The sequence below is a fragment of the Syngnathus acus genome, chromosome 20, assembly GCF_901709675.1.
Source record: "Syngnathus acus chromosome 20, fSynAcu1.2, whole genome shotgun sequence".
In the NCBI taxonomy this organism is placed as follows: domain Eukaryota; kingdom Metazoa; phylum Chordata; class Actinopteri; order Syngnathiformes; family Syngnathidae; genus Syngnathus; species Syngnathus acus.
In genome coordinates, this window is record NC_051104.1 from 5,159,247 (window position 1) to 5,187,191 (window position 27,945).

A 27,945-nucleotide genomic window follows, 5' to 3' on the forward strand; every position below is an offset into this window, starting at 1 on the left:
AATCAGATTAGCTTTCCGAAATTACCGTTTATTTTCAAAATATATCAAGCCATTCATTTTATATTTGTGTCTATTGACTTACCAAGGCAGACCTCTGTATTGCAAGTTTTGCTCTGGCGGCTAACGCCACTGCAGGCCGACGAGCCGCACGTCCGGAATCGAGCCTGCTGGCCGCCGCCGCAACTGACTGAGCACACCGACCACTGAGACCAAGGTAACCAAGGTTCCACTGCGTCTAGAGGGAAGAAAATTTTACACGGCGTATATAATCTTATAAATGTTTCTGTAAGAGAGATAAAACTTAAAACCACTGCACGTTGGATTATTATACTTGCTCATTCGTATTCCATTCCATAAAAAAAAAAAAAAATCTGCTTTACATGCACAGACACGAATACCTGTGCACAGATGTGTGTTGCAGTCTCTCTGCTGTTCACCAATTCCCAGACAACCTCTTCCCCCGCCCTGAGGAGATGGATTATCACATTGGCGTCTCCTGAAGTGAACTCCTCCTCCGCAGGAAATTGAGCACGAAGACCAAGCTCCCCACTGGCCCCAGCCGCCGTCGACGTAGCAGCCGGGGAGTGAGTGACAGTGAAAAACACCAGCTTGGCAGGAACTGAGGAGAGAATAAACTGAACCTGAATCAATTATTTGGCCAAATCGCTTTTGGAAAATTGTTGTAAACAAACATGTTTATGTTGAGAAGCAGGAGACGTGCGGGGGACAAAATGGGTGGACATGAAAACTTTACAGACATGCTCACCACGAAACGAGAAAAACATCAATTCATGTAAAATGCTTCAAACCAATTTTTGCAGTCAGTGATGATTTCTTCTCCGTGACTTGCAAACTGCCACTCAGTCTCACCAGGTCTGGAATCTAATCAGTGGAGAAAAAAACAAGAACTTGCAGAACATTTCAAACGTGTTTTGGGAATTTAAAAAAAAAAAAGGATCTTTAGCCAACCTGCAGCGGAGCTGTTTTCGTATTTGCAGCGACATTCCTCCCTGGTTACACACACGCCATCCTGCAGGACCATGTCGCCAGGGCAACCGCAAGACTTGCTGCATCCTGGTGAGTCCAGGCACTCCGTGTCACCATGGAGATCAGAACAGGAGCGAGGACAGGGCTTGCCACAAGGCCATTCCTCTTGGCCGCCACCACATTCTGAAAAGGAAGTACGGAATGTTCCTAAAAGTCAGCCAATTTCGATCATCGCTAATAAATGCCCCTAGTCAATGTCAAATTAAAATGAAATGAGATGTAGTTCCTACACGATTCAATAGTGCGCATGAAAGCATTTGCAAAATTGACCTGAGCACACGGTCGTGTTGTCATGGCAACCACGGCTCTGCGTCGCTTCTCCGAGGCAGGGCAGACCACCGAATCTTGAAGGGGGGTTGTTACACTCTCTGGTGCGATTGGATGACCCTGCACACCCGTCGCAGTCTGACCAAGCCGACCAGGAACTCCAAGAACCATGCACTACATCGTGATGAATTGAAAATGAAAAATTAAATTTACTTAGCAGACATGATGTTATGCCCTAACAAAATAAAAATCGATCCTGCCTGGACAGAAGGTGATAACAGGACAGGGCTGTCTCTGGATTTGAGCTCCAACGCCATTATGTATTTCCTGTTCTCCAGAACAGGGTTGCCCGCTAGCTTTGGGTTCGGGACAGCTGCAGCTTCTGTAACGGGATACCGACTCTGCCCCACAGGTCCTGGAGCATGGAGTCCACGTGGACCACTCACACCAGCCACCTGATACTGGAAACACAGAGAAGAGGTGATGAATCCAGAGCCAGCTAAAATGACCTGATACACACATAAGTATTGGGACAGCTGGTGATTTTTGTCCCACTCACCTGGGCACGGGTTTTGGGAGCAGTTAAGCTTTCCTCCCTCGCAGGTGCTGAAATAAATACCCATATTAATCATGGTTTTGTTCATTACTGCATATGTGTGAATCCTGCCAACCAGTTATTGCAGCCATCAGGAGCCAATGTCATGTCTCCAGGTTCTAGCCGGCGGCCGGTTGTAAGATCGAGGCAGGGGCATTCTTCCTGCTCTAAGCAGACTGCTCCATTAGCTGATAAAACCTTTCCTTCTGTACAATAGCAGCCTGGCTCACAAAGCCACTCGCAATGCTGTGTAACAGAAAAATTATAATTATTGTGGATAACAATAAGACGTGTTGACTTGAAGCCAGTGATTTGGAATGTCACATACTGCCAGGTCATCACAGGAGCGGGGGCAGGATGGTCCACAACTACTGAATGCTGTGCCTGGGACCTTGGAGCATGGTGCCACTAAGATCACACCATGTTTGTTAAAAGTGGTCGTGACTGCTTCATGAAGCAAATTTGAAGCTTCATTCTAAACTCCATGACAACAAAAGCCTACCTGGGCAGTGTGCAGTGTTACAGGCTTTGACCTGGGTTCCGAGACCCTCACAGTAATTTCCTTCTCCTTCAGGGGTCGGACTGTCACAATCTCTCCTTCGGCTCTGAACACCCCCGCCACATGACTTGGTACATTGTGTCCAATTACTCCAAGGACCCCAACCACCGTCACCTTGGAGGAATCAACGATGACATTTTTTGAAAGTTGATTCTTAAACATGTAAACTGTATTTTCACTTAAGAGGGAATTATTACTAACTCACGGTCACATGGGGTGGTGACACAGACTTTGTCCTCTCGGTTAGGCCCCGGACACGACGGACCATCGGCGGAGCGCTGAGGGCTGGAACAGAACCGATATCGGGACTGCAGACCTGCTCCACATGACACTGAACAGTGACCCCAAGGAGTCCACGGTGACCACTGGCCATCAGCTACAGAGTGTAAATGCAAAAAATAAAAATAGATTAAATAAGGATGAATGTGCCACGAATAAAAAAAAAAATTTTTTACCTGTGCACCTGGCTTGAGAACAGTTTACAAGTCTCCCTGCTTGACATGTACTGAAATACGGGGATACACATTGAAGTTAGAAACACATGCAGATAAGATGGAAATAAATTAGAACACATTGCATCTACTTACCAGTTTTTGCAGTCAATATAAATAATGTCTCCTGGTTTGTACTGCTCTCCATCAACGTCACAGCGACAATCAGACTCCTGGGTGCATTCGCCATCCTGGGGACCGCCAATCAAATGCATTTACAATCTTTAGGTACTTTTCTTTTTTTTGTATTGTCGAAGAGCCACGGCACTGACCTGTTGGAAAGTTCCAGTAGGACACTGGCAACCTGGCGTGCAGTTCCGACTGAGGTCCATCGTAAGATCTGAACATGACACTGCTCCTCTCACACACTTCTTCCATTCCTGCCCTGGTGGACACACTTTGCTATCACCTGAAATGGGAATGAGTAATGAATAACTTCTGAGCAAAATTGTTAAAAACTGCAGATAATATAAGAAAAGAATATCACACTTTTAACTGAGCTTCCAAATTACAAATATCAGAATTGTAATTGCAAATGTGTCGTACCACAAGGCTGCAGATTACAGGCACTGAATTGTTGTGCTGTGCCATGGACTCTGATAGGCCCACTAGTTCTGCTCCTGTAACCTCCTCCACAAGTCACTGAGCACTCCGACCACTCACTCCATGGTTCTCTTACACCTAGTGCACATCACATCTTGACTTAGCACTTATGAACAAAACAGCAACTGCAAAACGTTACGAGCAAATATGCCCTCACCAAAACATGGCTCAATGCTGCACGTGTCCACCCCAACTCTATCGCCTTCACAAGGTCGACCTCCGAACGCTGGCGGTGGATTGGTTCCTGAGCGGTACCGCCTTCTCACACCGACATCGCATGTTCGACTACAGGTGCTCCATTGAGTCCAGCTGCTCCAACCGCAGTCCACTAAAAAGCGCATGGTCATTCAAGACAATGAACCCTAACCCTAACCCTAAACTCACTCACCAGGACATGAAGTATTTCCGCAAGACATCTCTCCGTTTATACATGTACTGTTGAAAACGTACAATCCAGACCAATCAATGAATTAAAATATTTTCATATTTAGCAGCGACAAGAATTTTACGAGTACCAGTTGTTGCATGAATCTACTGGAAGCGTTGCCCCAGCTGGGTATTGCTCCCCCTGGTGGTAACACAGGCATTGGGACAAAGGTACACAGCTGCCGTTGCGCAAGTACAAGCCTAGTGCGCAGTAGCAGCCATCGTAGCAGGCGGTGGCGCACTGCACTTCGGTGGAGGTCATGTCCATGCAGACCCGAGGACATGCACCTCCATGAGCCTCACATTCAGCCGCTGTCATGTACGTCATACCTTCTGGGCATGCACCTGGAAACAAAAGATATATTGTTATCACGAACTGCAAATAAGGGCTACGGGAACTAGCAAATTACCTGAGCAGGGATGAGCATTACAGTCCGCTGTCTGAACGTGTGGGCCGGCACAACTTCTGCCCCCGTGTTGCGGTGAGGGTGAAGTGCAGAATCGTTCCCGTGTTTGGACACCGGAATTACACTCGGATGAGCAGAGCGACCACGCAGACCACACAGACCAACCACCATCCACTAGAATAACAACACAAGGACCTTTTAATCTGTTGTACTCTCATGAGAAATAAAGATGGATGCTGCTCATACCTGCACAGTGGATGATGTTACAAGGCTCTTGCTCCGCACTGTCTCCATCACAGACGGAGCGAGCGTGGGTGGAGTTGCAGCTTCGGAATCGTTGTCTGATTCCCACATCGTCTACGTGATGGAAACATGTCTTGCTGCATTCGGACCAGCTGGTCCATTTGCTCCAAATTCCATCTGGTTCTTCTGCGTTAAAAATAAACATATGTCAAATTAGTGAGCTGCATCTGATCATGATGTGATTATTTTCATTTTTATATATATTAAATCATGTTATGAATGTGTACCAGTGTCGCAGGGGATGGAGCACCGTTGGACTTCAGAGGAGTCTCCTGGGCAGAGATACCCACTGAGCGATCCTGTCTGATTCACCGGAGACCTAACACAACAAGTATATTCTAATTCTCAATTTAAAGACATACAAATGCAACTAAAAGTCCAAAAGTCTGTTCACCTGTAGCGTTGCTGGAGCCCGAGCCCACAGGTGACATCACACGGTGACCATGACGACCAGGCTGACCAATGACAGGTTGTTGCGCAACTGGATGAGTTACAGGTCACATGTCCTTCCTGACATGTACTTTTGGAGACAAATATACATGTATGTAAAATTAGTAAGTCTTCAAAATGAAATCAAACAATATGAAGTATAACACTTTTCAGACTGTTATAAAATTTTTGACATCATCACATCTTCATATTAACTTTGTGAAGCTAATCAACTGCCATATATTTGTTAGGTAATTAGTGTTTTTAAAAAAAGCCTTCAGCTATGAAGACCAGGAATAGCTCCAACAAAGTGGAAGATAAAAACAAGAAATAAATCTCACCATGTAGTACAATGGTCCCTGCTGATTATCTGTCCTGGCTTCAGTTTTTGGCCGTTCCAGTGACAGAAACATTGGCTTGCTGTCACACACTGGCCTCCCTGTAGGTACATTCCACTGGGACATCGGCAGCCTGGGGGGAGGGGGGGTTGTGTTGAGTCAGTATTTTGACTTTCCTAATCAGAAAGTCAATATAACTTCGACTGACCTGGTTTACATTCTTCAGTACAGTTATTGGTGAAGCTGAGATGCGAGCATGTTGGAGGGCAAGGCTCGACTCTCCCGGTCAGGCAGTCCGCCTCGGACACGAGCACCATACCGTTGACGCAACCTGTCTGTGTTCCCGTGTCTTTGGTGCAGGGTTGGTTGTTGCAGCTCTGACTCTGCTGGCTCATGCCTTCGCAATCCCTCCCATCATTTTTCGGGGCAGGTGCAGAACAGGTTCTCTTCCTTTGCCGGACACCCCCTCCGCACTGAACATCGCAATCGGACCACTCCGTCCACTCCGACCAATGACCGTCAACTACAAAAGGTGAAAACAAACCAGTGATTTTTGAATTTGGAAAAAGGCCTTCGACCTTAGGCGCTGTTAGAAACCTGGGCATGGTCGTTGGAAGCAGGGACGGCTGTCAAATTGCCCCCCAGTGCAGGATCCTCCAGGTAGCGCTTCCCTCGCAATGTCTCTCTGCCGAAACAATGATCCCAGACCGCAAGACACGCTGCACAGACTCCATGAGGTCCACTGGGACATGATGCAGTCAACTGGAGGATGAAAACATATTGTAATGAAAACAAGAAGTGATGTCACTTCTTATTTGTCAATTCGATTTTTCATACTGCAGTCTTTTTCATCGGAACCGTCCACACAGTCCTTCCGCAGATCACATTTGCGGTCCAGGTGAACACATTCGCCGCTTTTACAGGAGAACTGCTTTGGAGAGCAGGGGGTGGGCACTAGGGGGCGCTGCGTAGTCACTGGACTTACGACGGAACCTAGAATAAAAAGAATGCAATTTATTAACTTTTCATATGAAAATGTATTTGGTAACTTTTTCTATTGATTATTCATGCGCACCACAGCGCTCTTCATCGGACCCGTCCAGACAGTCCCGCCTGCCGTCACACACCTGAGCCGAGTCGACACAGCCAAACGATCTGCACGCAAACTGGCCTTCCACACAACCCACTCTGGTTGTGGTGCTCCACTGAGCTGTAAAACAGAGTCTCTGTCTGTTCAGTCAAATGAGCATTGAATCATAGATGCAGAACTAGCAACATTGTTTGGTGTCTCTCACGCTTTGTAGTTTGTAAGCCAGGACCTCCAGGCTGCTGCGATGGTGAGAGGTGCAGTCCAGGCTGGCCGGTAGTCACTTCTAATTGGAAAAAATCTATACTGTTTTATTCATGTGAATCTTTATTTGATCACGAAAGATCTGGTGAGAAATGTTTTTTAAGAGCATCTTGGTAGATGAATAATTAACAACAATCATCTGTGCAGTACACTCAGAATTGTGCTCATACAAACACATTTGCTTTGGGAATTCTGGTTTGTTTCTCTAATCAAACAGAAAATACATGGAAGAACTAAATAAAATACCAATGTGTGTAGTGGTGGCTTTCCAAAGTCCAGGCTGTCCTGTGACTCCGGCTGTCGCCACACCGGGCAGACCACCTCCTGGCTTGGTGGTTCGGAGACCTGATGCACCTGTTGTGATGTCACCACGGAAGCCTGGTCCACCTGTGGGACTAGTCTTGTTTTGTAAACCTGGAGAGCCTGTGTAGATGGAGGATGAACATGAATGCCAAATATAAAATGAGTAGTGTATAATGGAGTATCCAGAAGCTCTCACCGCAATTCATCTCATCTGTGTGATCTTTGCAGTCCAGTCGTCCGTCACAAACCACAGCGATAGGAACACATTGTTCACTCTGCCGGCACGCAAACTGGCCTGGTTGACAGCCTTTCCCACCATCAGAAGCAGGTGTGACACTCCCGGGAGTCACCAGCTCATCTGCGTTACATGTCAAGAAAAGCATCACACTTTGTGACAGCTCAATTTCATAGCCAATTTAGCACAGAGAAGAAGAAAATAAGTGCGGGACTGGCAGTCATCACCTCCTCTGCATCCAAGGATCTCAGCACGCAGGTTGAACGTGTGCCTGAACTCCACAGGGATGATGCGAAGGTAGCGGGCTCGGACAAGTCGACTGAGCCAGCGGGTCACGGGAGTCCGGCCCACCATCCGTACCTCAAACACCTACATCACATCAAGATAAGGACTTTTTATAAATGTCACAATATCATCATGCTAACCAAATACGTTCAATACCTTAGCAGGACTTCCAGGCTTGCCATCTTGTGTATAGTTGGTGAAGAGGCTTTCGTGCAGAGCAAAGGCTAGTCTGTATTTCGTGAGGTAACCCCACATACGTTCACTGCCTTGGGTCACAACCCCTGAAACCCACGTGGGTTCCAGGAAATCCACCTGGAAATACGGTTGGAGGTCTGTCGGCAAAGGACTCCATCCAGGCTCCATAACTTGACTGCAAACATCATAATCAAATGTTTCAGTGTATCTTTTAATGGCACGGTGAAGTAACCAGCCAGATTATAACTCACACATTGGGAACGATATTCAGACGACCAGCGTCAGCCGGGTTGTTTTCACGAGAGGACGATGAGGTCAGCTGACCATAACGAATGGTTCCATCCTCCAGTCCGAGTGCGGATGAGCATATGCCTACAAAGATACATGTATGATATATTGAAGACACCATACACTAAAACAAAACTAAGTTGCAAAACTTACCACGATATCCAGGGCCACCATCCTGCAAATATAATGAAAGGCATATAAAGTTCATATTGATGAATTCAAACTTAGATCTACCTTTTAAAATAAACTTTGATAACTCTACTCACTGTTGTTGGTAATGCAGGTCTAGTCACTGGGATCTTGGAAGGAGTCCTGATAGGGGCGGCGGTGGGTGTGTAGGGCCTGAAGATATTCATGCACGTATAAATACAATATAAAGATAAAAAGAAAGAGTTTTAATTGCAAAATTTGTTACAATTTATTGTCCTCACCTGTCGGACTGAGTGGTGATGTTCTCATACGGATGACATTCAGTTTCATCATCTCCTCTGGGACAGTGGGGAATCCCATCGCAACGTTTTCCTGTGTCGATACAGCCCCCTGGTGGGAGGCACAAGTACTGACCACCGGGGCAGCTGCGAGGAGTCGGGACTGTTGTGCCTGGAATAATATCAGTGTGCAGATTTGGTAAAAGTGAACTGATACTGTTACTGAATGCATTGCATGCAATTAGACTGGAGATAAAAATCTCACCGCAGAACATCTCATCTGATCCGTCACCACAATCATCGACCCCATCGCAGATAACTCCCGACGGGCCGGCTGGCACACAGCGTCCATTTCTACACTGGAGTTCCTTTTGTTTGCAACCACCCGCTGGTGAGACGGTTGAAGTTGGTGTGGGTAAGGTTGAGAAATGATAACCTGAATCAGACGAGACCAAAATAATCAATTTAATAGAAAACATGTATCATATATGCTACTTCTACTAACCAGGTTCACATCCCATTATCTCAAGACGAAGATAGATGCCATTATGGAAATCATGTGGTAGCAAGCGGACAAATTGAGCCGACACCATCCTGTCCAATTTAATCTCGGCGACCCCTGCCTCATTGTGGTTGGCATGAAAAACCTGTACGGTAGAAATAACAAATGGTAGAAATATAATCATAGTACAAACAACAATATGATTGTCAGACCTTAGCTCTGGGCTGGGCGGCAGTCACAAGCTCTTTGTAAATGTACCACAGTCTTCCATCCCGGCTAAACTGCAGATATAAACTGGAAATGTATGTGTCAAATACGCCACCCCCCTGGGTAAGTACCCCTGGAGAAAAGAACAGATGGTGTCACATTAACAAATTCATAAGAATGGTCAGCCAGGTGTAAAAGCGTACCGGTGATGTTGTATTCTTTCAGCAGGTCAATTTCGATGTAAGGACTTTGTGTGTTGCTACTCTGCCCCCCAGGGCTCCGCTGTGGTAGATCCTTATACTCTTCAGGTTCTGGACTCCAGCCCTGGCATTCCACAAAAAGCACCATTATTAAGAATGAACAAATTCAGTAATTGACAACAAAATATATAAACAGAGCCAAATAATTAATAAAAGCACACAAATGGCATTCCTGATATACCTGAAGGTCTGTGTGGTGGTCCCAACCATGAAGACGGGCTGCCTCAGGGGGGTGACCGCTTTGCTGAGATGAGGCGTGGAAACTGGAGGCCGGCAGAAACTGAACGCCCAGAGGAGACCAGCACTCCTCTGCAGAAGAAGAATAGAAAAATAATAATTACAGTTGGATGGTGCCAAAAATATTTTCATGAAATAGTATGATCTATTCATAAGTTACTGATCACCAGGAGGGAGTGGGTAGGTGGGCACCGAGGGAGTGGTGTCCTTTCCTGGCTCGGACGTCACAGGGGAGGGGCTGACTGTCACTGCAGAACTTTCATTGCGTGCTGTGCAGAGCAGTCGATAAAACTCCAAATCAATTAAGAGAACACAGCAAGAGTGAAATATATACTTCTCAAAAAAGTCGGCTTAAAAACAGGATAAAGAAGAAAACAGTGTGTGGAACTCAAATTGACCTTGACAGTAACAACAGCTGTCTCCATCCCCAGGCACAAGACTCTGGCCCTAAATAAATTGACAATTTAGTTTCTCTAATAGGCAAAATAAACAAGGCATGGATAAGCATCGTGAGAGACAGAATTGTACAAATATTTTAACACCATTATTCGACTACCTGAGGGCATCCGGTAACGGCATACGGGCAATAGGGAGAGCATTGCACCGAGAGGTTGGGCAAGCAATGACACAAGTGGCAATGGTCCGACCTCCATCTGTCTCCAACAGCGTGGGACTGGCCTTGATACTCACATTCATCACAGGGGTCAGTTTGACATCTGTGGAGTTGCAGATAAAGAAAGTGCATGTGAGAAGAAAAGAAGAAAGGACTCGTTGATACTATTTTACGCACCGACGTGCTTTCCGATAGATTCCTCTGCAGTTTTTCCCATCTCCATGATTGGTGGGGTTGTTTGGGCTCCGGAAAGACCACTGGACACTCTGCACACCACATGGTCCTAAACACTCCCCCCACTCGGACCATGACGACCATGCGCAATGTACTAAAAAGGGAGGGGGCAAACTGATGAGTGAAGATATTTATGTGGAATATGAAGCAAATTTAAGACCGACCAGAACAGTCCGGGTTGGGTTGGCATCGCTGAGGTCTTCCTCTCTCACAAACACAAATCTCGCAGTCCACCTTCATCTGCTGACCTGGCCTGTAGCGCACGCCTGCCAACTCACACGCACACTCCTCTGGAAACACACACTGTTGCGTTTGGCTCATGACCTTCCCCTCTGGACACCAACAACCTGGGGAAATACATTACAATGTGTAAGATTTAAAATTAGATCATAGTTTTTTTTCAAAATAGATCCAGGGTGACCTGAGAAGCAGGGTGCGGCGGGATCGCAGGTAGTTCCGCTGCTGATGTGGGCGCAGGACATTGGGCAGGGGGAACAGTTGTGTCTCACCAGGCCTGTCGGACAGCTAGTATTGGAGCAGCCGTCCGCAGAACAAGGCCCTGAAATAAAGCCAAGCAGATGAAGATGCACCAACATCTGAATAGACATGTCCAACAAACACCAGGAATGACTCGCTTACTAATTTCCAAGCTTAGGTTGGATGGTCCCGGGAGTTGGAAGCAGTCTCGACCTCCATTTTGAGGCAGGATGCAGTCTCTGTGTCGGATCTGCACTCCTCCGCATTCGCTTGAACAGTTTGACCAGCTCACCCATGGAAGCCACTGACCATCCACTGACAAAAATAAAAACATTATGCTTCCACAACCTTTCAAATGTATTATAAAAAAAGCAGCATCACAATCATACCAGGGCAAGTTGTGTTGAAGCACTGCTGCTTCTGGACATCCTGACCCCGACAGTGGTGCAAAATGTCCCCCGCAGGGCAAGATCTGCGCCGGGTCACCGAGCCTGTACCACATGTGGTGCTGCAGGGGCTCCAAGAACCCCAGGAGCTCCAACTTCGACAACCCTGCTCATCAGTGGAGCCCCCGAACGGTGCTAGTGAGGAGTCTGGGCAGTCTGCCACACCATTACACATCTGGATAGGAAATTAATCAGAAGTTAGGTCATAAAAAAGGGCGAGGTGATACATCAACCTACCATATTGAAACTGATACATGAGCCATCCAGACAGGTGAATTCTGGACAGGAAACTGTGGTGTTCCTTTCACCAGGGGGCGCTGGTGAAACGTTTTTACCTGAATATAAGAGTTTACTGAGTTCTGTTTTCTAACAAATGTCTCAAGGGTATCTTGGGACAACTCACCACACACAAGTTCATCATCACCCCGCGGACAGTCAGGAATCCCGTTGCACACTTTTGACATATTCACGCAAGTGCGATTGTCACATGGGAAGCTGCCAGGACAGGGAGGGATCCGCAATGAGCCTGAAGACAAACACACAAACAAACATCACCCTGTCGACCTTTGCTGTCAGATGACTCAGGTTTGTCTTACCGCAGTTGTCTACGCTCTCATCAGATGCATCACGGCAATCTGGTTTGCCGTCGCAAAGTTGTTGGTAATGCACACACTGGTCGCCACTGAGGCAGGGAACTTGGCCAGGAGCACAAAGTGAGGGACACTGCTGCTCATCGCTACCGTCCAAACAGTCGGACTCGCCATCACAGTGCCAGGTTTGAGGTATGCATTGCCCACCGGTGGCACAGGCAAACTCATAGGACCAGCAAGCTGTAAAGTGTGAGAAAAATATTTACTTTTGTTAATAGTAAAAAAAAAAAATGTTTGATTTGATAGCTATCCATAATTTTTTGTGTATTTAGAATATAATATCACACTGCCTGAGGTCGGTACTGTCGGGGTCAAAGGTGAAGGTATTGGTGTTATGAAAGAGTAGCAGTTGCTTCGTTTTTCGTCTTCTCCGGCCGGGCAATCTCGTGCTCCGTCGCACAGCATAGCGATGGCAACACATGTGCCATCATTACAAGCAAACTGGTCAGGTCCACATGTCACTGTAAAAAAAAAAAAACACTTCTGGATGAGAAGCTCTCACACTACAAAAAATGTTTTTTCTCACATTCAATACTAATGCTGCAAAAGCTCATTTTACCTCGAGTTGGACAAACAGCTTCATCCGTTCCAGATGGGCAGTCTCGATGACCGTCACACACTTTCTCTGAAGGGACACACAGGTCACCTGGGCACTGAAATTCTTTTTGTGCACAGGAACACCTTAAAACACAGACAAGATGAAGTGTTTCTTACTAGGAAACAGAACAAAACATATGTCTGAAACTGAATAGAAGGTTATAATAAATATTGGGCACACCCCCGTTCATCACTGAGATCTCCGCAATCATCATGGCCGTCACATCGATGGAGGTAGAGGATGCATCGTCCTCCAGCACATAGGAACTCCCCTTCGTCGCACGCCACACCGCAATCTGGTCCGAGAAACAGAATTCACTCCAGTACATAAGAGCGGGACCACTTATTAGTTTGCAAATCGATTTGAAATGGTTTTGTCCAAAACACATTACCTTGCTCATCGGAACCATCGGCAAAGCCACAGTCCAATCGTCCGTCACATACTCGACTAGCTGAGAGACATTTCCCATTGGCGCACTGAAATTCCCCTGGTGGGCAAAGGGGCACCGGAGTGGCGGGTCCACAGAACGCCTCATCTGATCGGTCAGCACAGTCGGGGTGGCCATCGCAACGCAAAGCCAGGTTCAGACATGGGCCGCTGACAAAAGAAGACATTCGATTCCCATCCTGGCCAATACACGCCCACTGAATTTTCAATTGTGATGTCACTCCAATCTCCTTGACCTAGATTTGTACTGCTGATCTCACCTCTGCCTCTGATGTGATACCAGGGTTATAAAATAGGCCTTATATATTATATAAAGTATGTCACACAGAAGTGAATGGTATCTAATCAGTAATTGACTTGACTATATAAAAGCTTTTATGACAAGGATGACACGGAGGAGAGTCGGCAAGAGATCTCCAACGTGATAAAGTTCCCAGTTACCTTGGCGTGCTGGTACAGCGGAAATGTTCCGGTGAGCAGGTGAATGGACAAATCTCATCAGAGCCGTCGCCGCAGTCATCTTCGTTGTCACATAACCACTGAGACGGGATACAGCGACCGCTCGCGCAGGAAAACTCGGATTCCGGACAGGTCGGCGCAGGACGAGGGCATGGCACCCCATCGCAATGCCACATCCCGTCGTCGCAAGAACTGGGTGAATATAAGCAGAAGAACACGACATGAAGATTAAACCCTTTTTTGAAGCGTTTATATGTACCGACCAGTTCTGGCAGTGCTGAGTGATGGTACTTCCAGGAGGAAACATGGACCCTTCCCACTCACATGGACACTGGGTAGGAACCGCACAGCTGTCACCTATAGTTTAACAAAGCAGACCATGATGTAGCTAAAACATAAGATTTACTACTTTGTCTTTCAGTAGCTCATTACAGATTTGCGTCTTACTATATCGAACAGTACCAGCGGGGCAGAAGCAGCCCTCCACACAAGATAGGACGTCACATTGGGAATGCGGACTCTGCTGCACATTAGGACAGGAAGGGGAGCAAGCTGGCCCACATGGGTCATAAACAAGTCCATTTTCACACTGCAGGGCTTCAACAAAAAGAGGACCAGAGAGAAATTCAGTAGCAATCTCCTGGAAAATAGGTAAATGTTTTATTTTGTGCACATACGACAGAGTTCCTGGGACCTCCAGCGAATGTAGATCCCTCTGCGGTTACACTCTTCTGCGTAAGTGGCGATGGCTGTGCACAAGCACTCACAGTCGCCACCAGAGTCACAGCTGAAAGTGAAAGGAGGGGGAAATGAGAGCACGGACCTTGGCTGCAAAACGATTTGGTCTTGTGCTTTACGGAGGCAAAGGAAGACAACTGTAAACTGATCATAAACCAATCTCTGCCAAGGAAATCATTCATCATTTACAACCTGTGTAAATGAACTCACCCACACGCATCAAAGACACACCAATCGTAATATTGCTGGAAGGGCACCTCAAGGTGGCAAGGAGAGAAGAGCTCCTGAATCAAGATGCCACATTTTTTCCTGGCCCACGGTACCCTGTGTAAGTTAACCTGTGCAGAAATTGTGTTATAATATTAGATGTCCGATTATTTTCTCCGTTTAGGGTCATGGATGACCTGGACTCACAGTGCAAGGGTCTCGCAGATCTTGGTCCGCCACATCCGGGCAGGATGGGCTGACCTTCCAAGAATTCCCAAATAGCTCAGCGGTGGATTCTACGATGCCTTGTCGTGTGGTGAAGTCATTCTCAGTGTCCCCATCGAAGTTACCGCATAGCCCCCCGACGTTTCCCCTCAAGTGTGCGGCCAGACGCACGTACACGCGCATACCTGCAAGCAACATTTCCATATTTTACCGAAACAATGCATCTTAGTAACTTTATGAAATGACATTGGAAATGTAATAAATAAATAAATCAAGATTACAGTCAAAATATTCCGTGTCCTACCTCCATCCCACAGCAGAGTGACTCCAAGTCGGGAGGACAACGACACAAAGATGCCCACTCTTTCCAAAGTCAGACCACTCCCGCTGTAGGTCTTGGGTAGAGTAACTGGCATCCCATTAACCGTCACTGCTTTACCTAAATTAAAGATTAGCTCGATTTATTTATATTGCATTTGTCAACACAGTTCAGAATTTAGACTCCAATAAAATATCTAACCTCTCAAAAGGTGTATGATGGTGTTCCCAAGGCTGAGGGTGACGGACTTTGTACAGGTGACCCCGGTGCTTCCGCAGGGCACATTCTCGGCCGTGACACTGAACAGACCGCTGGTCTCCCTCGCCAGCACGTACTGGCAGTCGCCCAAGAAAGAAAAGTAGCGACCATCGAAGGTCACATAATGAGGGTCACCGGTAGCCACACACATGCCAGCGCAGGCCGACTGGCTGCAGTGCCAGTGGCGCTCCTTACACACACTGCAAAAGAAAATTATTTCTTATTTCTTTCCAATATTCATTTAATGAATGAATTCCATGGGCTTTATTCAATGATGTTTTTATGTACCACGTGTTGCAGTCTTTAGTGATGGTGTCGTTGCTGTAGTACAGGCGGCCATTATGGCGACACGGGCACTCGGCAGGTAGGACACACTGATCACCCTGCAGGAGATCAAATTTATATTAGAACAAAAACTAAAAAGAAAATGTAAACTCAATATGTTCACAATCATTTAGTATATAATGATTGAGGCTTTCAGTGTTGTGAAGTATGAGAGTTGGATGGGAGAGCATTTCAGGAGTGTGTAAAAAAAACATACCGTATTTTCCGGACTATAAGGCACACCGGACTATAAGGCGCACCATTAATGCATCATGTCAGATTTTTAATCCAAATCAAATCATTCTCCATTGGATCTTTTTTATTTTAACTTCAGACGCAACAAATTACTTTATAATCACAAAATAATGATCCATAGTCTTTTTGATTCATGATTCATAGTCTTCAGCGGGCCACTTATGACTGATTTCATGACACAATGCTGCGTGCCAGTTTAAATTTAGGAATTTGGCGCACTGGACTATAAGGCGCAGTCGGCTTTTGAGAAAATTTGAGGTTTTTAGGTGCGCCTTATTGTCCGGAAAATACGGTACTTATTTCCTTATTTCCCTCAAACAAAGTCTAAATAGTCATACATATGTCAAAGTTTTCACCTACAAGTAGCACAGTTCCGTGGGGGCACACACAGCCAGATAGGGGCTCTCTGCAACTCAGCGTGCCAGAACCTTGCTGCTGGCTTGGTGGGTCCAAACTGGAGCACGTGAGCAGGCAGGAACGTGGCGCGTATATCAGAGAGCCAGGACACTTGTTGACGTCTTCACATGCGCCTTGCGTGCAGTTAAAGCGTCCTTCCTCACACATGCTGTAAAGGTCAGGGGTCACAAGCAATATAGTTAAGTATAGTGTCATCCTACTTATCACAGTACTGCTATATTTGTCAAGAGTGATAATCGCAGCCGCTATGTGGCGAAGAGAAATAATGAAATCAACCTATCCTGTAGAAAGAAGCAGGACGATAGAGTGATTTCATCAGAGCTCTCGCGCCACCAGACACAATGACTTGAAGAATATCTGCTTGTGTGCATTATAAATTGTTGCAAAGGTCTATTTGGACTGTTTTCAGCCTCCATAAGCAATGTTAAGAGAAGAATTCAGTGTGCAGTGGTTTACTTATTCATTACTTATCGCAGAAAGTGCAACATAGTTAGTTTTATAACGTGCAGTAAAAAATCACTGGGTCAACTAGGTTATATAGAATATATTAGCATAATTGTCAGGTCATTTTAACTTTACTTTCACAATATCAATACCATTGTGCTTGCTAAAATTCATTAAGGCCCAAAATAATTGTTGCTTTACTGCCATCTGTGGTTATTTATAAAACTTTTTTGGTGAGCACCAAATATTCACAAATATAAATGTAATCTTTGCGTTCGGCATACCAGGTGTTACAGCTGTTCTGAACGATATCCCCAGGTAGATATGTCTTGTCTCCTTGTACACATGGGCACATCGTAGGAGGCACGCACTGGCCTTGGTGGTCCTCCACTAATCCTGCAGGGCACTGGCAACCGGGAACACATAGCTTATCACCACTACCGTTGGGATCACAGCTCCAGCCGTGCTGCAGGTCGGAGCACTTGCGGCCGCATGCTTGACCACACTCGTGATGCACCTGACCCCCGGAACACTGGACGGCTGGGGAGATAGGAGGAAATAGTTGTGACAAACACAAATAACCAAAAGGAAAAAGAAAATCATGACGAGTGCACTAAAATATCAGAATTAATCTGCAAGCTCAAAGACAAGACTTGTTGATCTTTTATACTTACAACAGAAGGTATGGTTACGCCACTGAACAGCCATGCCCTCCTGGGCACAGCGTCTGGCATAGGCAGTGAGAACTGTGCAATGACAGGCCTTCTGAAGTGCACAGCTGCACACTTCTGATTGACACAGGCGGAAATAGGGCTCTCTCTCCACTACATCATGACATGCCTGAAGGAGCAGAATGAGAGCGAATGCTGTGAACTACAAAGCGGCGGGACCCCCTCATGAAATTTTAAATAAGCCATGACAGGGAAAGTGCACTTATTGCATAAATTATACTTGTCCTGAGAAAAACTGGAACTGTGGCTGTTTCATAAATATTCTTTGACAAACCATATAGCTCTTGAGCAAACCCTTAAAATGTCTCATTTACCGCCCACTAGATAACCAAAACACATATCAAATAAATATAAAAATACAAACTAAATGTCAATTCTGGAATGTAACATTGCAAACAAACCTGGAATACGGTGCTGTGTATGATGGCGCATACGGTATCAGCATAGTGTCTCTTCTGGGTGTAAGTAGTGCAGGGGTCCGGAGGGGCTCCTCCAGGCAGAGTGCAATGTTCTGTGGTGAATTTGCCGGCAAAGGATGACACACTGCTCTCCACGTCTCCTTCTGGGGTCATAAAATCATCATGCTGATTCCAAGTCAGTGTTCCACAAAGGCCGCGTACCTACAAGAAAAAAAACGAGACCTTATTTATGACCTATATCCTGATTTAATTCCACTAAGGACAGTGAAATTGACAATTGAAGGCTACCTTGTTTGTGAAATGAGGCTGCAAGGTAATGATGATGAGGGGTCCATCAAGGTGCCACAGAAGCTGAGCTCCAAAGGTCTGAATTAGGAGAAAGGCAGACGATGCCCTCCGCACTACCAGGTCCGCGGTCACCACAGGCAACAGTTCCCTCTGACCGTTCAATGTCACCGTACCTAGAGCAATCAATGGAATTCACAATATGTGACGATACGAGTGTAAAATATGAAGAGCTGCAATAAAATTAACACCAAAAAAGAGGATGCCCCTTCATATAAAATTGAATTTTTATAATTCCCGCAAAAAATGCATGTGAATATTGTTTTATTGCCCTGTTTGCATGTATTTGTACCATGATCATTTCCATTAGCCTATCTATGGTGTTTCCCATTACATACTAGCATGAAGCTAGGGGGATGTTTTTAAGTATATCTTTAGTTCTCTTTTGTTTCTTTTGTTTTATCCATACGCTAGCCTCCCATTTTCTGACAGCATGAGCGAAATAATAATGTAAAAGTATGCAGGAGGGGTCTCCCTAATAACTCACCAGTGTCTGTGATGGTGACTGTGGTACGGAGTGCTGTGACCGTCATTTCTATGAGACAACCTAGACCTGCAGCAGCACCTCCTCCCCCTGCTGCGCACTCGCCCGAGCGCACGGTCACCACAAGCTTTCGGTCAACGTAGTCCTGAAAACACATTGGAGAGCTGAAGTGATGTGGACAGTTGAGGTAAAAAAGTTATTTCATTCAGATTTTACACACAAGGACCTCGCAGCAGTTTTGGTATTTGTAAGGAGAAGAGAATATCACTTTTAAAAATATATTTATTTTATAATCAAACAGGGTTCATATCTTGTAGTTTGTATGGCGCTTTCCATCATTCAAGGATCCAAATTGTTTTAATTTAATCTCATCTGTTTGTCTAAGAAATGTTCTTACCTCCACAGTGGTAAAAGGACAATCCCCTCCTTGCAATGAGTATCTTTTTTTGTCAAAGGTGGTGACATGGAGCGCTCCCATCAGACTGCACTGAGCAGCACATTTCTCCCCAGTGCACTGCCATTGACCTTCTCTACAAACACTATATTCGGGAATATGTCAAATATCAATCAACCAAATAACCGGAAACACCAAGACACACATCCACCTCACCAGGTGTTACATCTCTGCTGTATCTTGTCTCCTGGCCGGTATGTATGCCTTCGGTGGAAACAAGGGCAATCATCCTTTTTTAAGCACTGTCCTTGGTGAAGATAGAGTCCTGGAAGACATTCGCACCCCCCAACGCACTCCTCCCGGCATTGACCCGCTGATGCGGCCGGTCCTGGGGGTTGGGGGGATGCGCAGCTAGGAGGACATGAGGACACGCAGTCTGAAAAGACTTGCCCTCTGGGACAGATCCGAGCTGGGGAGATGCATAGAGAAGGGAGACAATGACAGTGAACAAGATGAAAATTTTAGGATAATTTTGACCTCCATCTATTTTCGATCGCCATTTCCACTGGGATTGTTATCATTACCACAAAGGGCGCCTTCTCTCCAAATAACGATGACATGTTGCTGGGCACACTCTCGTGCGTAGCTCGCCAGAGTGTCACATACTGCTGCTTCCCTCTCCTTGGGTGGCAAGCTACAAAAAAGATACAAGCATGTATCTAGGTACGCTGCTGGGTCCAGCTGAAAAACAGGAGAGAAAATGGAATGACATTTTCCCTCATATATGACGTACAAGGTTTTCCGGACAATAAAATGTCGGTATTTGCATATTGCTATGTGAGCGTGCTGCATAACTCACGCGTGGGTGGCATTGGGTGAAGGGGCTTTTTAGTAGTCGATGACACATGGACTCTGCTTGCTTGCGTAAGGCAGCATCTCCCGTTACATCACAGCTGTGTCCGAGTTCCGCAGCATCACCGCAGCCCTTGAACGTGGAAAGATTTGGGAGCTTTGAGTAAACAAGGACAGTCATAGTGCTACTTCAATGTATGTTGTGCAGTACTTCATTCTGCTGGTCAGGAACTTTCCATGAGTTGCCAAAGCTAGCAGCGTACTGAGACACGGTTCCTCCCATTGTGGTGAAATCATCTACGGTAAAGTAAATCATTTCAAATTCCATATCATCACTTTTTGTTAAATTTGAATTCAGGCACCATTTTGGTTGTTGTTGTAGATTCCACAAAGCCCTCTGGTGGCTGCCAGATGCTCAGACGTTACTGTCACATAGACGCTGTTGACCAGGTCAAACTTCACCCTCACCCCGAGGCCACTCTCCACAAACACAAAATCTCCAAGCCAGTGGACGCTAACACCTAGAAATGGTGAAGACCCAAAAATGCATGTTGAAGATCCTGGAACAAATAAATGTGTTTGTTGTAATGATGAGTGACATCATACCGTTTTGAAAGATGGGGTCCCCATTTGGAACATGGAGGTTGTTGAGGGTTAAATTCCTGTCGTGAATTGTCATCAAATCAAGGCCCATCATCATCCTCAGAGCCTGACAAGATTGTGTAAGAACCACAGAAAATTGAAAATGTTATGAATTCCACATATCTGCAAATATTACATGGTAGCCCTGGTATGGTGGAAGTCTGTCATACCTTGCTGCAGTTTCCTGAGCTGACGCAGATCGTACTGATGTAGACTGCCCAGGTCCCATCAGTAGATGAGGCCAGCAGGTAAGTGCAGCCACCCTGGAAGTGGAAGTGCTTCTTGTCAAAAGTGCGAAAGTGGGATCCACCCCAGGACATGCAGGTGGCTGAGCCTTGAGGTGCCCTGACGCTACCCAGAAGACCCCCGCGTACTAGCGGGGACAACTGCGAGTCTGGAGGTTTGTGGAAAAGTCACAAATCAAACTTTGGGTGAAAATAGTGGTGTGTGGGTTTATATTTTACAACCTGGCAGAAGAGTGTAGGTGCAGGATAAGCAGGTCTGGTCCGAGGCATTTCTCCAACTTAATCCCCACTGGCTGCTGCAGCATTGCTCCATGGTCATTAGGGAGGCGTTATGGACTCCGGGGAAGTCCGCGCAGCTCCAGGTGGAGTAACACTGACCATGCATTGCTACACCTGATCGGGAGTAGACAAAGAGATGACACATTTGTCAACATGTTGATATGTTAAGTGGGTAATTCGTGAAAGTTTTGCCACACAAGATCAAATATTCAGTTGTTGCATTTTACTGTATCAATTATTTGTATTATTATTTTTTTAATTGGTGTTTCTCTTACTATCTGAGCAACGTGGTCCACTCCAACCTCCACAGCATGCTCTCACTGTCTTGTTCACCATTTGGCTTTCCATCACTGGCAACCTGAGGTGGAAAGAAAAGTTACTTAACATGTTTGTTAATTATTGTCAGCAGCAGCAGCCTGGAGGACGCATTGCTGTTAAGTCAGGTTAATGTATAATAATATAGTTTGCAGTATTAAAACTATTCCAGCTCCTGTAATTCTGTGACAATTGCAGAATGCGTTTTTATTTGAATGTCGCATATTTTGAAACCCTGGTTAACATATTGCACCAAACTGGGGGATAAAAATGAAGCACTAATCTTTCCTGCAAACTGTGTTGGGAAAACTATTATTGTTTTTCTACGTTTTAATTGCGCACAAAAAAAAAACACCGCAACGATGAGCGCCCCCCCCCCCCCCCTCGCGAGCTCCGCTTCAACCAATGCGTCTCCTCCACTCAAATGATTAATGAGTCACCGCCTTGTTTTTTTTATTTTTATTCCCGATTGAAAATGGAACACAAGGACTATATTTTCAAACCAACCATTTGAACGCCGAAACGCCTATCACTGGGCGGAATCCAGACTTTCTACGTCGTTTTGACGTCACCACACCCTTATAATAAAAGCCTCTATGCCAAATAAATACTTCCTGACCGGAGATTACTCCAAACACGCAGAGGGATCGACGACACGGGCAAGTACGTCTTTATAAGAAACAAGTTTATTCTGAACGTCGCGTTGTATTTGCATTTAACTTTAGCAGAATATGAATCATATTTTGCAGGCAAAAGGGGAAACGAGTTTGACACTCTGTGTTATTGCCTATATAAATAAATGTGTTGCATGATGTTGCCCATCTTTTCACTGTGGCATAATTATGACAGCACGCACAGCTACCGCAGTACTGTTTTTTTTTTGTTTGTTTTTTATCCATATGCTAGAATGTTTTCCATTCAAATATTTATAAAAATGTGAGGCAGAAGTGCAGCCAGTCTAATTAATGGCATGTTCATTTGTAGTGATGGAAAATGATCCAGAATAAATCAGACTTCATTAAAAATGCCCTTAATTGAATGTAAACATGGAATCCAAACATAAAAGCTCAACATTACACATTTGTAATCACAAATGATTCCATGTTAGTGTTTATAGCTGGAATGCTGATTCTTAGCTACTGATAACGCCACTATCAGGAGCATATAGAATCTATAATATAGACCTTGAAAACTAGCTCAAGAAGTTAATCATCTTCAGCGAATTGTGGCCATGCAAATGTGTTCATGTCCATCTGGGTCGATTTGTGATGTGCCGCACAGTTAAAAAACAAACCGCTTTCCTTCAACCGTTTTTTTTTTTGCTTACTTGTACAACAAGCAGAGTGCCTTAAGGCCGTGCTTTTGGTAGTAGAGTGCGATGCCGTCATCCCCGCCGTGCTTAGCCCTCATCGACTCCACATCCAATCTCCAGCCCTGGGTGTTATACTGGTACACCTCGGAGCAGCTCACCTCCAGCTCCAGACGTGGGGTCAGGATCCGATCCACCTTCTGCTGTTCAATGTGTTCGCACCAATGTCTGGAGCAAAATGCATGTCATTTTATTTCTTTAGCTAATCCGCAGCCGCACTTCATCCATTCTCTGATTATCTTAAAGTAAATAGCATGCAAGATTTTTAAATATGCATTTGCTGTTGCTTCTATGCTTACGCTTTTCCCATCACTGTCTGCAGTCCAAGCAGGATCAGAAGTGCCTCCACAATCCAGCAACACATGCTTAAACTACTCTAAGGGGGAAAATACATACACAATAGATTTCAGCTAATTATTTAAAAGGAAATTCCAGATCAAATAAGAAATACGTGTGACCTTTGAAAATACTGAAAAAGGCTCTGAAGCAATTTAAATATCTTAAGTAGATTAAATATTGTCATAAATTAATATCAAAGTTCTTACCTTAAAAGTGCTTTGTAGATTTTTTCCCCCCCCCCACAGAATGCCCTTTGGCCTTTTTCGATCTTCTCAAGCTACAATTTGTTATTGGAGTTTTCTTCGACTATTTTCTTTGCAGTTCAGTCTCCAATGAAGTGATATTTTACCTATTAAAGAAACCGAAGCATGGTTTTTAAACGTGGGGGTCGACTGGAAGGACGTACAGTAGCATCTGAACGTTCGGTCATTGGGTAAGAGTGGAAGGTCGCAGCTGGAAGCGCTGGAATTGGATATGGGCTCTTTGACGGACACATCCCGTGACCTCACGGCGTCAAACGTTATAGAACGTGGGAGGTGACGGTCAGGGGTAGCCGAGCCTCCGTCGTAGAATAAAGACATGTTTGTCCAAGCCTAATCCTGTAAAGAGGGGCATTTCGGGAAGGGTGATGGGGACGGTTTATTGAATGAAGCTTGTCCACAGGCGTGGGGAGCCGGAGAGTCACCAATCTTTTCTGTCTGACCTCCTGCCCTCACAATGAAGGCTCAAACACAGCTGTCACCACTCTACTTTCGCAAAGTCGAGCAAGCAAAAGAGAACTTAGTTCCAAAATACGATGTGTTATTATGACATTTGAAAGAAATATATTATTTTATTATATTAAAGTTCTTTTTGCGTGGGCATGGATTGAATCATCAATTAAGGCGAAAATTGTTACCAAAAATTGTTTTCTTCATTTGTCTGTCCTAATTCTTTTTTTGTTAAATTGAATCTTAGAAATGAGGCTGCTCCATCTGCTGTGTCTGCTCTGCTTGGCTGCTTGTGAGGCATCCAGAGCAAGAGACTGGGCTCATCACGGCGCGCCCATGTTTGCCGACCTGACACCTCGGGAAATGAAGGCCATCCGGGCTTACTTCCACGGAATCGCAGAATTCGGACTCACCGATGCTAGTAATGTGGCTCTGAAGAAGAACAGCATCCTGATGATGGAGCTCCAAGTGCCAAAAAAGAACGAAGCCTTGAGAGCTTTGGATCGCGGTCAGGCCAAACCGCCGCGCCAAGCCCGTGTGATTATCCAGTTTGCGAACCAAACCAAGCCGAATATCACCGAGTTTATTGTCGGACCTCTACCGTCTCCAAAGTCTCATCAGGTCAAGAAGTTTAAGGGAGATCGGCCTATTCCGTTTGAGTCAAGGCCGATGACTTTAATGGAGTATTCTCATCTCAATCGCACCATTGGCAAACTCACAAGTAAAGCTCGAAATCTTCTGTTGGAGACCACGGGAGGATTTTCGTTAACAAACTGCTCAGATCGCTGTTTGGTTTTTATCGACATAGCCCCGCGAGGGCTGGCTTCAGGTGAGAGGAGGTCCTGGATCATGTTGGTCAAGTTTGTGGAAGGATATTATATCCACCCAACTGGGTTTGAAATACTGCTCAACCACAAAGACTTAAATCCAGATAAGTGGGCTATTGAGAAAGTCTGGTACAACAGTATGTACTTTGACAGCGTGGAGGATTTGGTAGAAAAGTATGAATCAGGAGCTGTGGAGAAGATCAGCCCATCTGATGACGACGATGATCTCTACTCCACTTACATCCCTCGGGGTCATAGCAACACTCCGACTGATATCCACGGGCCAAAACTTGTTGAGCCTCAAGGGCGTCGCTATTTTATCGATGGCAATTTTGTGGAGTATGCCGGATGGTCGTTCGCCTACAGAGTGCGTTCATCGGCCGGACTTCAGGTCTTTGACGTCCGTTTTAATGACGAAAGGATCGCCTTTGAGATCAGCCTCCAAGAAGCCATCGCGTTCTATGCTGGTGACACTCCTGCCGCCATGCAAACAAAATACATCGACGCCGGTTGGGCCATGGGTACTTTATCATACGAGCTAGCCGCTGGAATTGACTGTCCAGAAATCGCCACCTTTGTCGACCTTTACCACTATTTTGACACCGACAAACCGGTGCGCTATCGAAACGCGCTGTGTATTTTTGAGATGACCACGGCGGTGCCTTTGAGACGACATTTCAACGCATTCAAGGGAGGATATAATTTTTATGGAGGACTGGACAGCACTGTGCTGGTGTTACGGACAACTTCAACTGTTTACAACTATGATTACATCTGGGATTTCATCTTCTACCAAAACGGTGTGATGGAAGTAAAGGTCAGCGCGACTGGTTTCATCCATGCCACTTTCTTTACATCTAATGGACTTCAATATGGCCGCAAGGTGTACAACCATGTGCTGGGAAATCTGCACACGCATCTCATCAATTATAAGGTTGACCTGGATATTGCCGGTAAGAAGAATACTGTCTATTTTGGAATATATGTAATTCGGTATCGGTATAATTGTCTGCAGCTGCCACAAGATGGCAGCAAAGCACTCATTTCTATTCGTGCTGACTAAATGAAGCTCCTCCCTTTCACTTCAACATAGCACAGCCTTAAGATACCGCAAGGTGGAACCAAAGCACTATTTTTGTTAGACATGGCTTTGGGTCGTGGGTTTTTATTTAAATAAATAAACAGAAAATATCCCCCTGAATGCTGCAATATGAAAAAATAATTACTACACTTTTTTATTTTAATCAAATGATTGAAAGAGATGCTTTTGTGTGAAATGTAGCTATTATTCATTTTCACACAGGTCGAGAGAACAGCTTTCAGACTTTAAATTTGAAATATGTCAACTTCACAAATCCCTGGAGCCCCAAGAATTTCATCGTCCAATCCAAACTCAACTGGACGGAACACAAGACGGAGCGTTCTGCCGCCTTCCGCTATGGCAAAAAGTTCCCTCGCTATGTACATTTTTACAACCCTAATGAGAAAAATAAGTTGGGGCATCAAAAGGGATACCGAATCCAGCTAAACTCGCACGGCGATAGCGTGCTTCCAAGAGGCTGGCAAGAAGAAAACAGCATCACTTGGTCAAGGTAATTCCGTATGCGAAAAAGTCTATTTACTTTTTATGGCTGACTGATAATATAAGCCCTTTTTTTTTTTTTGGGTCCAGATATCCTCTGGCCGTCACTCGTCATAAAGATAGTGAGGCCACCAGCACCAGTATTTATAACCAGAATGACCCCTGGAAACCTGTTGTGGTGTTTGAGGACTACATTCGCAACAATGAAAATATTGTCAATCAGGTAAAAACAGGTTTTGCAAAGTCAATGCAAATTCTGACATTTTCTTCTGTTTGCACTTTATGCAGGATGGAAACTGATGACAAATGTGAGTAATATTTACTTTCCTGTGAGTAGGATCTGGTTGCCTGGGTGACCGTGGGCTTCCTGCATGTGCCTCACGCAGAAGACATCCCCAACACGGCAACGCCTGGCAACGCGGTGGGCTTCTTCCTCCGACCCTTTAACTTCTTTGATGAGGACCCTTCCGTCGCATCCAGAAGCACGGTCATCGTCCGACCCGGCCCGGACGGAAAGCCCAAAGTCCAACGGTGGACACCAGAGGTCGTAGGTCACTGTGTGACAGACAAGGCATTTTTTTACAATGGCACTTATGCAGGGGTCTAGAAAATGCCACAAAGAAAGGAAAGGTTTTGAATTAACAAGTCCTAATGAAGGATCATAAAAAAAAAAAGTTGTATAGAAATGTAATGTTTTTTTGTATTTATGTGTGGAACAAACACTTAATTTTATTGCATTTAATTTGTTGAGGCTTCATTTTACTTTGCGCTGCATGTCAGAAAGGAGACGGGGTGACTTCTTCTGCCAATCCAAGCATTTCCATGGATGAGGCTTAGCAGTGACAGGCATGCAGGATGCAGGATGCTCCGGCTCCGCACAGGCAGTGGTAAACCCGCTAGCTCGCAGCATGCCCTACTTGCCCTCTTCGCAGGGATGTTTTTATCCGAAAGGCAACAAGGCTCCGAGTGCAAACAGTCCGATACCGGATCCTTTGTCAAACAATCCAGGATACCGCCTTGCTACCATGGTAACCTAACTATATAATGTGACAAAATATGCAATGTAACATGTTCTATATGTACAAGTTTCTGGCATCACTTCAAATTGTCCAAATAAATCCAATTATTGTAATCATATTTGCATTAAGGAAAAACTAACGTGTGCAATTTTAAATTGACTTGGATATGTGTCAGTAAATAGCAACCCGTGCGTGCAAACAGAACTGCCAAAATTTGAAACCGTTTTTATTTGTGTGTCAGTGTTTTACAGTGTGGGTTAAAAGTGCAGAGTATGAAAGCTGTGCACGAATGAACGGACACAAAGTCGAGTAACAAGAATTCCTGGCGTGATTGCCGTGGAGATGATGGCAATGACGTCACAACAGACATACTTGGAAGAATATAGCGCACTGTAAATTCATTTTAAAATGGCATGCGGCAGTATAAATAAGAGGCCGGTGTTTGAATTTAGTCATGCAAGGATGTTTAAAATGATTTGTCTGTTCTCTTAAATTGTTTTACCTTAATAAAAGGTGGATGAACACA

General features: G+C 45.2%; 2 protein-coding genes and 1 long non-coding RNA gene across 7 annotated transcripts in view; 2 read left to right on the forward strand and 1 right to left on the reverse strand.

The window, feature by feature from the left end:
• scospondin (subcommissural organ spondin) overlaps window positions 1–23,312 on the reverse strand; it is a 39,619-nt gene extending 16,307 nt beyond the window's left edge. The window contains 83 exon segments of the mRNA XM_037279698.1: window positions 83–235; window positions 399–619; window positions 810–882; window positions 919–1,170; window positions 1,318–1,488; window positions 1,575–1,775; window positions 1,874–1,920; window positions 1,986–2,155; window positions 2,238–2,317; window positions 2,412–2,582; window positions 2,674–2,844; window positions 2,924–2,973; window positions 3,056–3,150; window positions 3,232–3,368; window positions 3,506–3,640; window positions 3,720–3,890; window positions 3,951–3,997; window positions 4,078–4,333; window positions 4,399–4,569; window positions 4,642–4,824; window positions 4,926–5,017; window positions 5,093–5,218; window positions 5,469–5,598; window positions 5,674–5,988; window positions 6,063–6,227; window positions 6,303–6,458; window positions 6,541–6,675; window positions 6,761–6,838; window positions 7,063–7,239; window positions 7,316–7,477; window positions 7,582–7,723; window positions 7,796–8,009; window positions 8,086–8,206; window positions 8,276–8,297; window positions 8,389–8,464; window positions 8,554–8,722; window positions 8,816–8,986; window positions 9,056–9,197; window positions 9,265–9,392; window positions 9,463–9,583; window positions 9,701–9,828; window positions 9,924–10,025; window positions 10,155–10,203; window positions 10,313–10,472; window positions 10,547–10,697; window positions 10,768–10,950; window positions 11,025–11,162; window positions 11,243–11,395; window positions 11,470–11,701; window positions 11,764–11,861; window positions 11,930–12,052; window positions 12,123–12,356; window positions 12,467–12,637; window positions 12,736–12,857; window positions 12,955–13,069; window positions 13,166–13,371; window positions 13,663–13,872; window positions 13,944–14,037; window positions 14,128–14,277; window positions 14,358–14,467; window positions 14,629–14,756; window positions 14,833–15,035; window positions 15,155–15,289; window positions 15,371–15,627; window positions 15,716–15,810; window positions 16,367–16,571; window positions 17,152–17,407; window positions 17,542–17,707; window positions 18,000–18,218; window positions 18,306–18,478; window positions 18,850–18,991; window positions 19,244–19,385; window positions 19,457–19,709; window positions 19,825–19,981; window positions 20,100–20,225; window positions 20,304–20,389; window positions 20,455–20,613; window positions 20,699–20,801; window positions 20,905–21,128; window positions 21,202–21,372; window positions 21,534–21,616; window positions 22,901–23,110; window positions 23,242–23,312. Coding sequence (XP_037135593.1) covers window positions 83–235; window positions 399–619; window positions 810–882; window positions 919–1,170; window positions 1,318–1,488; window positions 1,575–1,775; window positions 1,874–1,920; window positions 1,986–2,155; window positions 2,238–2,317; window positions 2,412–2,582; window positions 2,674–2,844; window positions 2,924–2,973; window positions 3,056–3,150; window positions 3,232–3,368; window positions 3,506–3,640; window positions 3,720–3,890; window positions 3,951–3,997; window positions 4,078–4,333; window positions 4,399–4,569; window positions 4,642–4,824; window positions 4,926–5,017; window positions 5,093–5,218; window positions 5,469–5,598; window positions 5,674–5,988; window positions 6,063–6,227; window positions 6,303–6,458; window positions 6,541–6,675; window positions 6,761–6,838; window positions 7,063–7,239; window positions 7,316–7,477; window positions 7,582–7,723; window positions 7,796–8,009; window positions 8,086–8,206; window positions 8,276–8,297; window positions 8,389–8,464; window positions 8,554–8,722; window positions 8,816–8,986; window positions 9,056–9,197; window positions 9,265–9,392; window positions 9,463–9,583; window positions 9,701–9,828; window positions 9,924–10,025; window positions 10,155–10,203; window positions 10,313–10,472; window positions 10,547–10,697; window positions 10,768–10,950; window positions 11,025–11,162; window positions 11,243–11,395; window positions 11,470–11,701; window positions 11,764–11,861; window positions 11,930–12,052; window positions 12,123–12,356; window positions 12,467–12,637; window positions 12,736–12,857; window positions 12,955–13,069; window positions 13,166–13,371; window positions 13,663–13,872; window positions 13,944–14,037; window positions 14,128–14,277; window positions 14,358–14,467; window positions 14,629–14,756; window positions 14,833–15,035; window positions 15,155–15,289; window positions 15,371–15,627; window positions 15,716–15,810; window positions 16,367–16,571; window positions 17,152–17,407; window positions 17,542–17,707; window positions 18,000–18,218; window positions 18,306–18,478; window positions 18,850–18,991; window positions 19,244–19,385; window positions 19,457–19,709; window positions 19,825–19,981; window positions 20,100–20,225; window positions 20,304–20,389; window positions 20,455–20,613; window positions 20,699–20,801; window positions 20,905–21,128; window positions 21,202–21,372; window positions 21,534–21,616; window positions 22,901–23,110; window positions 23,242–23,306 — 12,484 coding nt within the window. The 5' untranslated portion in view covers window positions 23,307–23,312.
• On the forward strand, window positions 92–3,054 carry LOC119139211. Of its 4 annotated transcripts, XR_005101325.1 has the most exons (4): window positions 92–214; window positions 389–1,794; window positions 2,484–2,630; window positions 2,716–3,054. It is a non-coding gene; the product is annotated as an uncharacterized LOC119139211 (long non-coding RNA). The 4 variants fall into 4 exon arrangements; XR_005101324.1 differs by having other exon boundaries at window positions 2,484–3,054; XR_005101326.1 differs by having other exon boundaries at window positions 409–1,794; window positions 2,484–3,054.
• aoc1 (amine oxidase copper containing 1) lies at window positions 22,032–27,945 on the forward strand. Of its 2 annotated transcripts, none has more exons than XM_037279695.1 (5): window positions 22,032–22,236; window positions 24,239–25,771; window positions 26,122–26,410; window positions 26,491–26,623; window positions 26,738–27,945. In XM_037279695.1, exons 1-5 carry the CDS (start codon window positions 22,170–22,172, stop codon window positions 27,005–27,007), a joined length of 2,292 nt encoding a protein of 763 aa, XP_037135590.1. In that variant the 5' UTR covers window positions 22,032–22,169; the 3' UTR covers window positions 27,008–27,945. The 2 variants fall into 2 exon arrangements, with proteins under 2 accessions (XP_037135590.1, XP_037135591.1); XM_037279696.1 differs by having other exon boundaries at window positions 22,151–22,232.

Bases quoted from the DNA above. Each gene is read 5' to 3' on its own strand.
- aoc1 (XM_037279695.1), top strand. From the start codon at position 22,170: ATGCCAAATAAATACTTCCTGACCGGAGATTACTCCAAACACGCAGAG. The intron at 25,772-26,121 runs GTAAGAAGAATA...ATTTTCACACAG, and splicing joins GGTTGACCTGGATATTGCCG to GTCGAGAGAACAGCTTTCAG. The intron at 26,624-26,737 runs GTAAAAACAGGT...TCCTGTGAGTAG, and splicing joins ATGAAAATATTGTCAATCAG to GATCTGGTTGCCTGGGTGAC.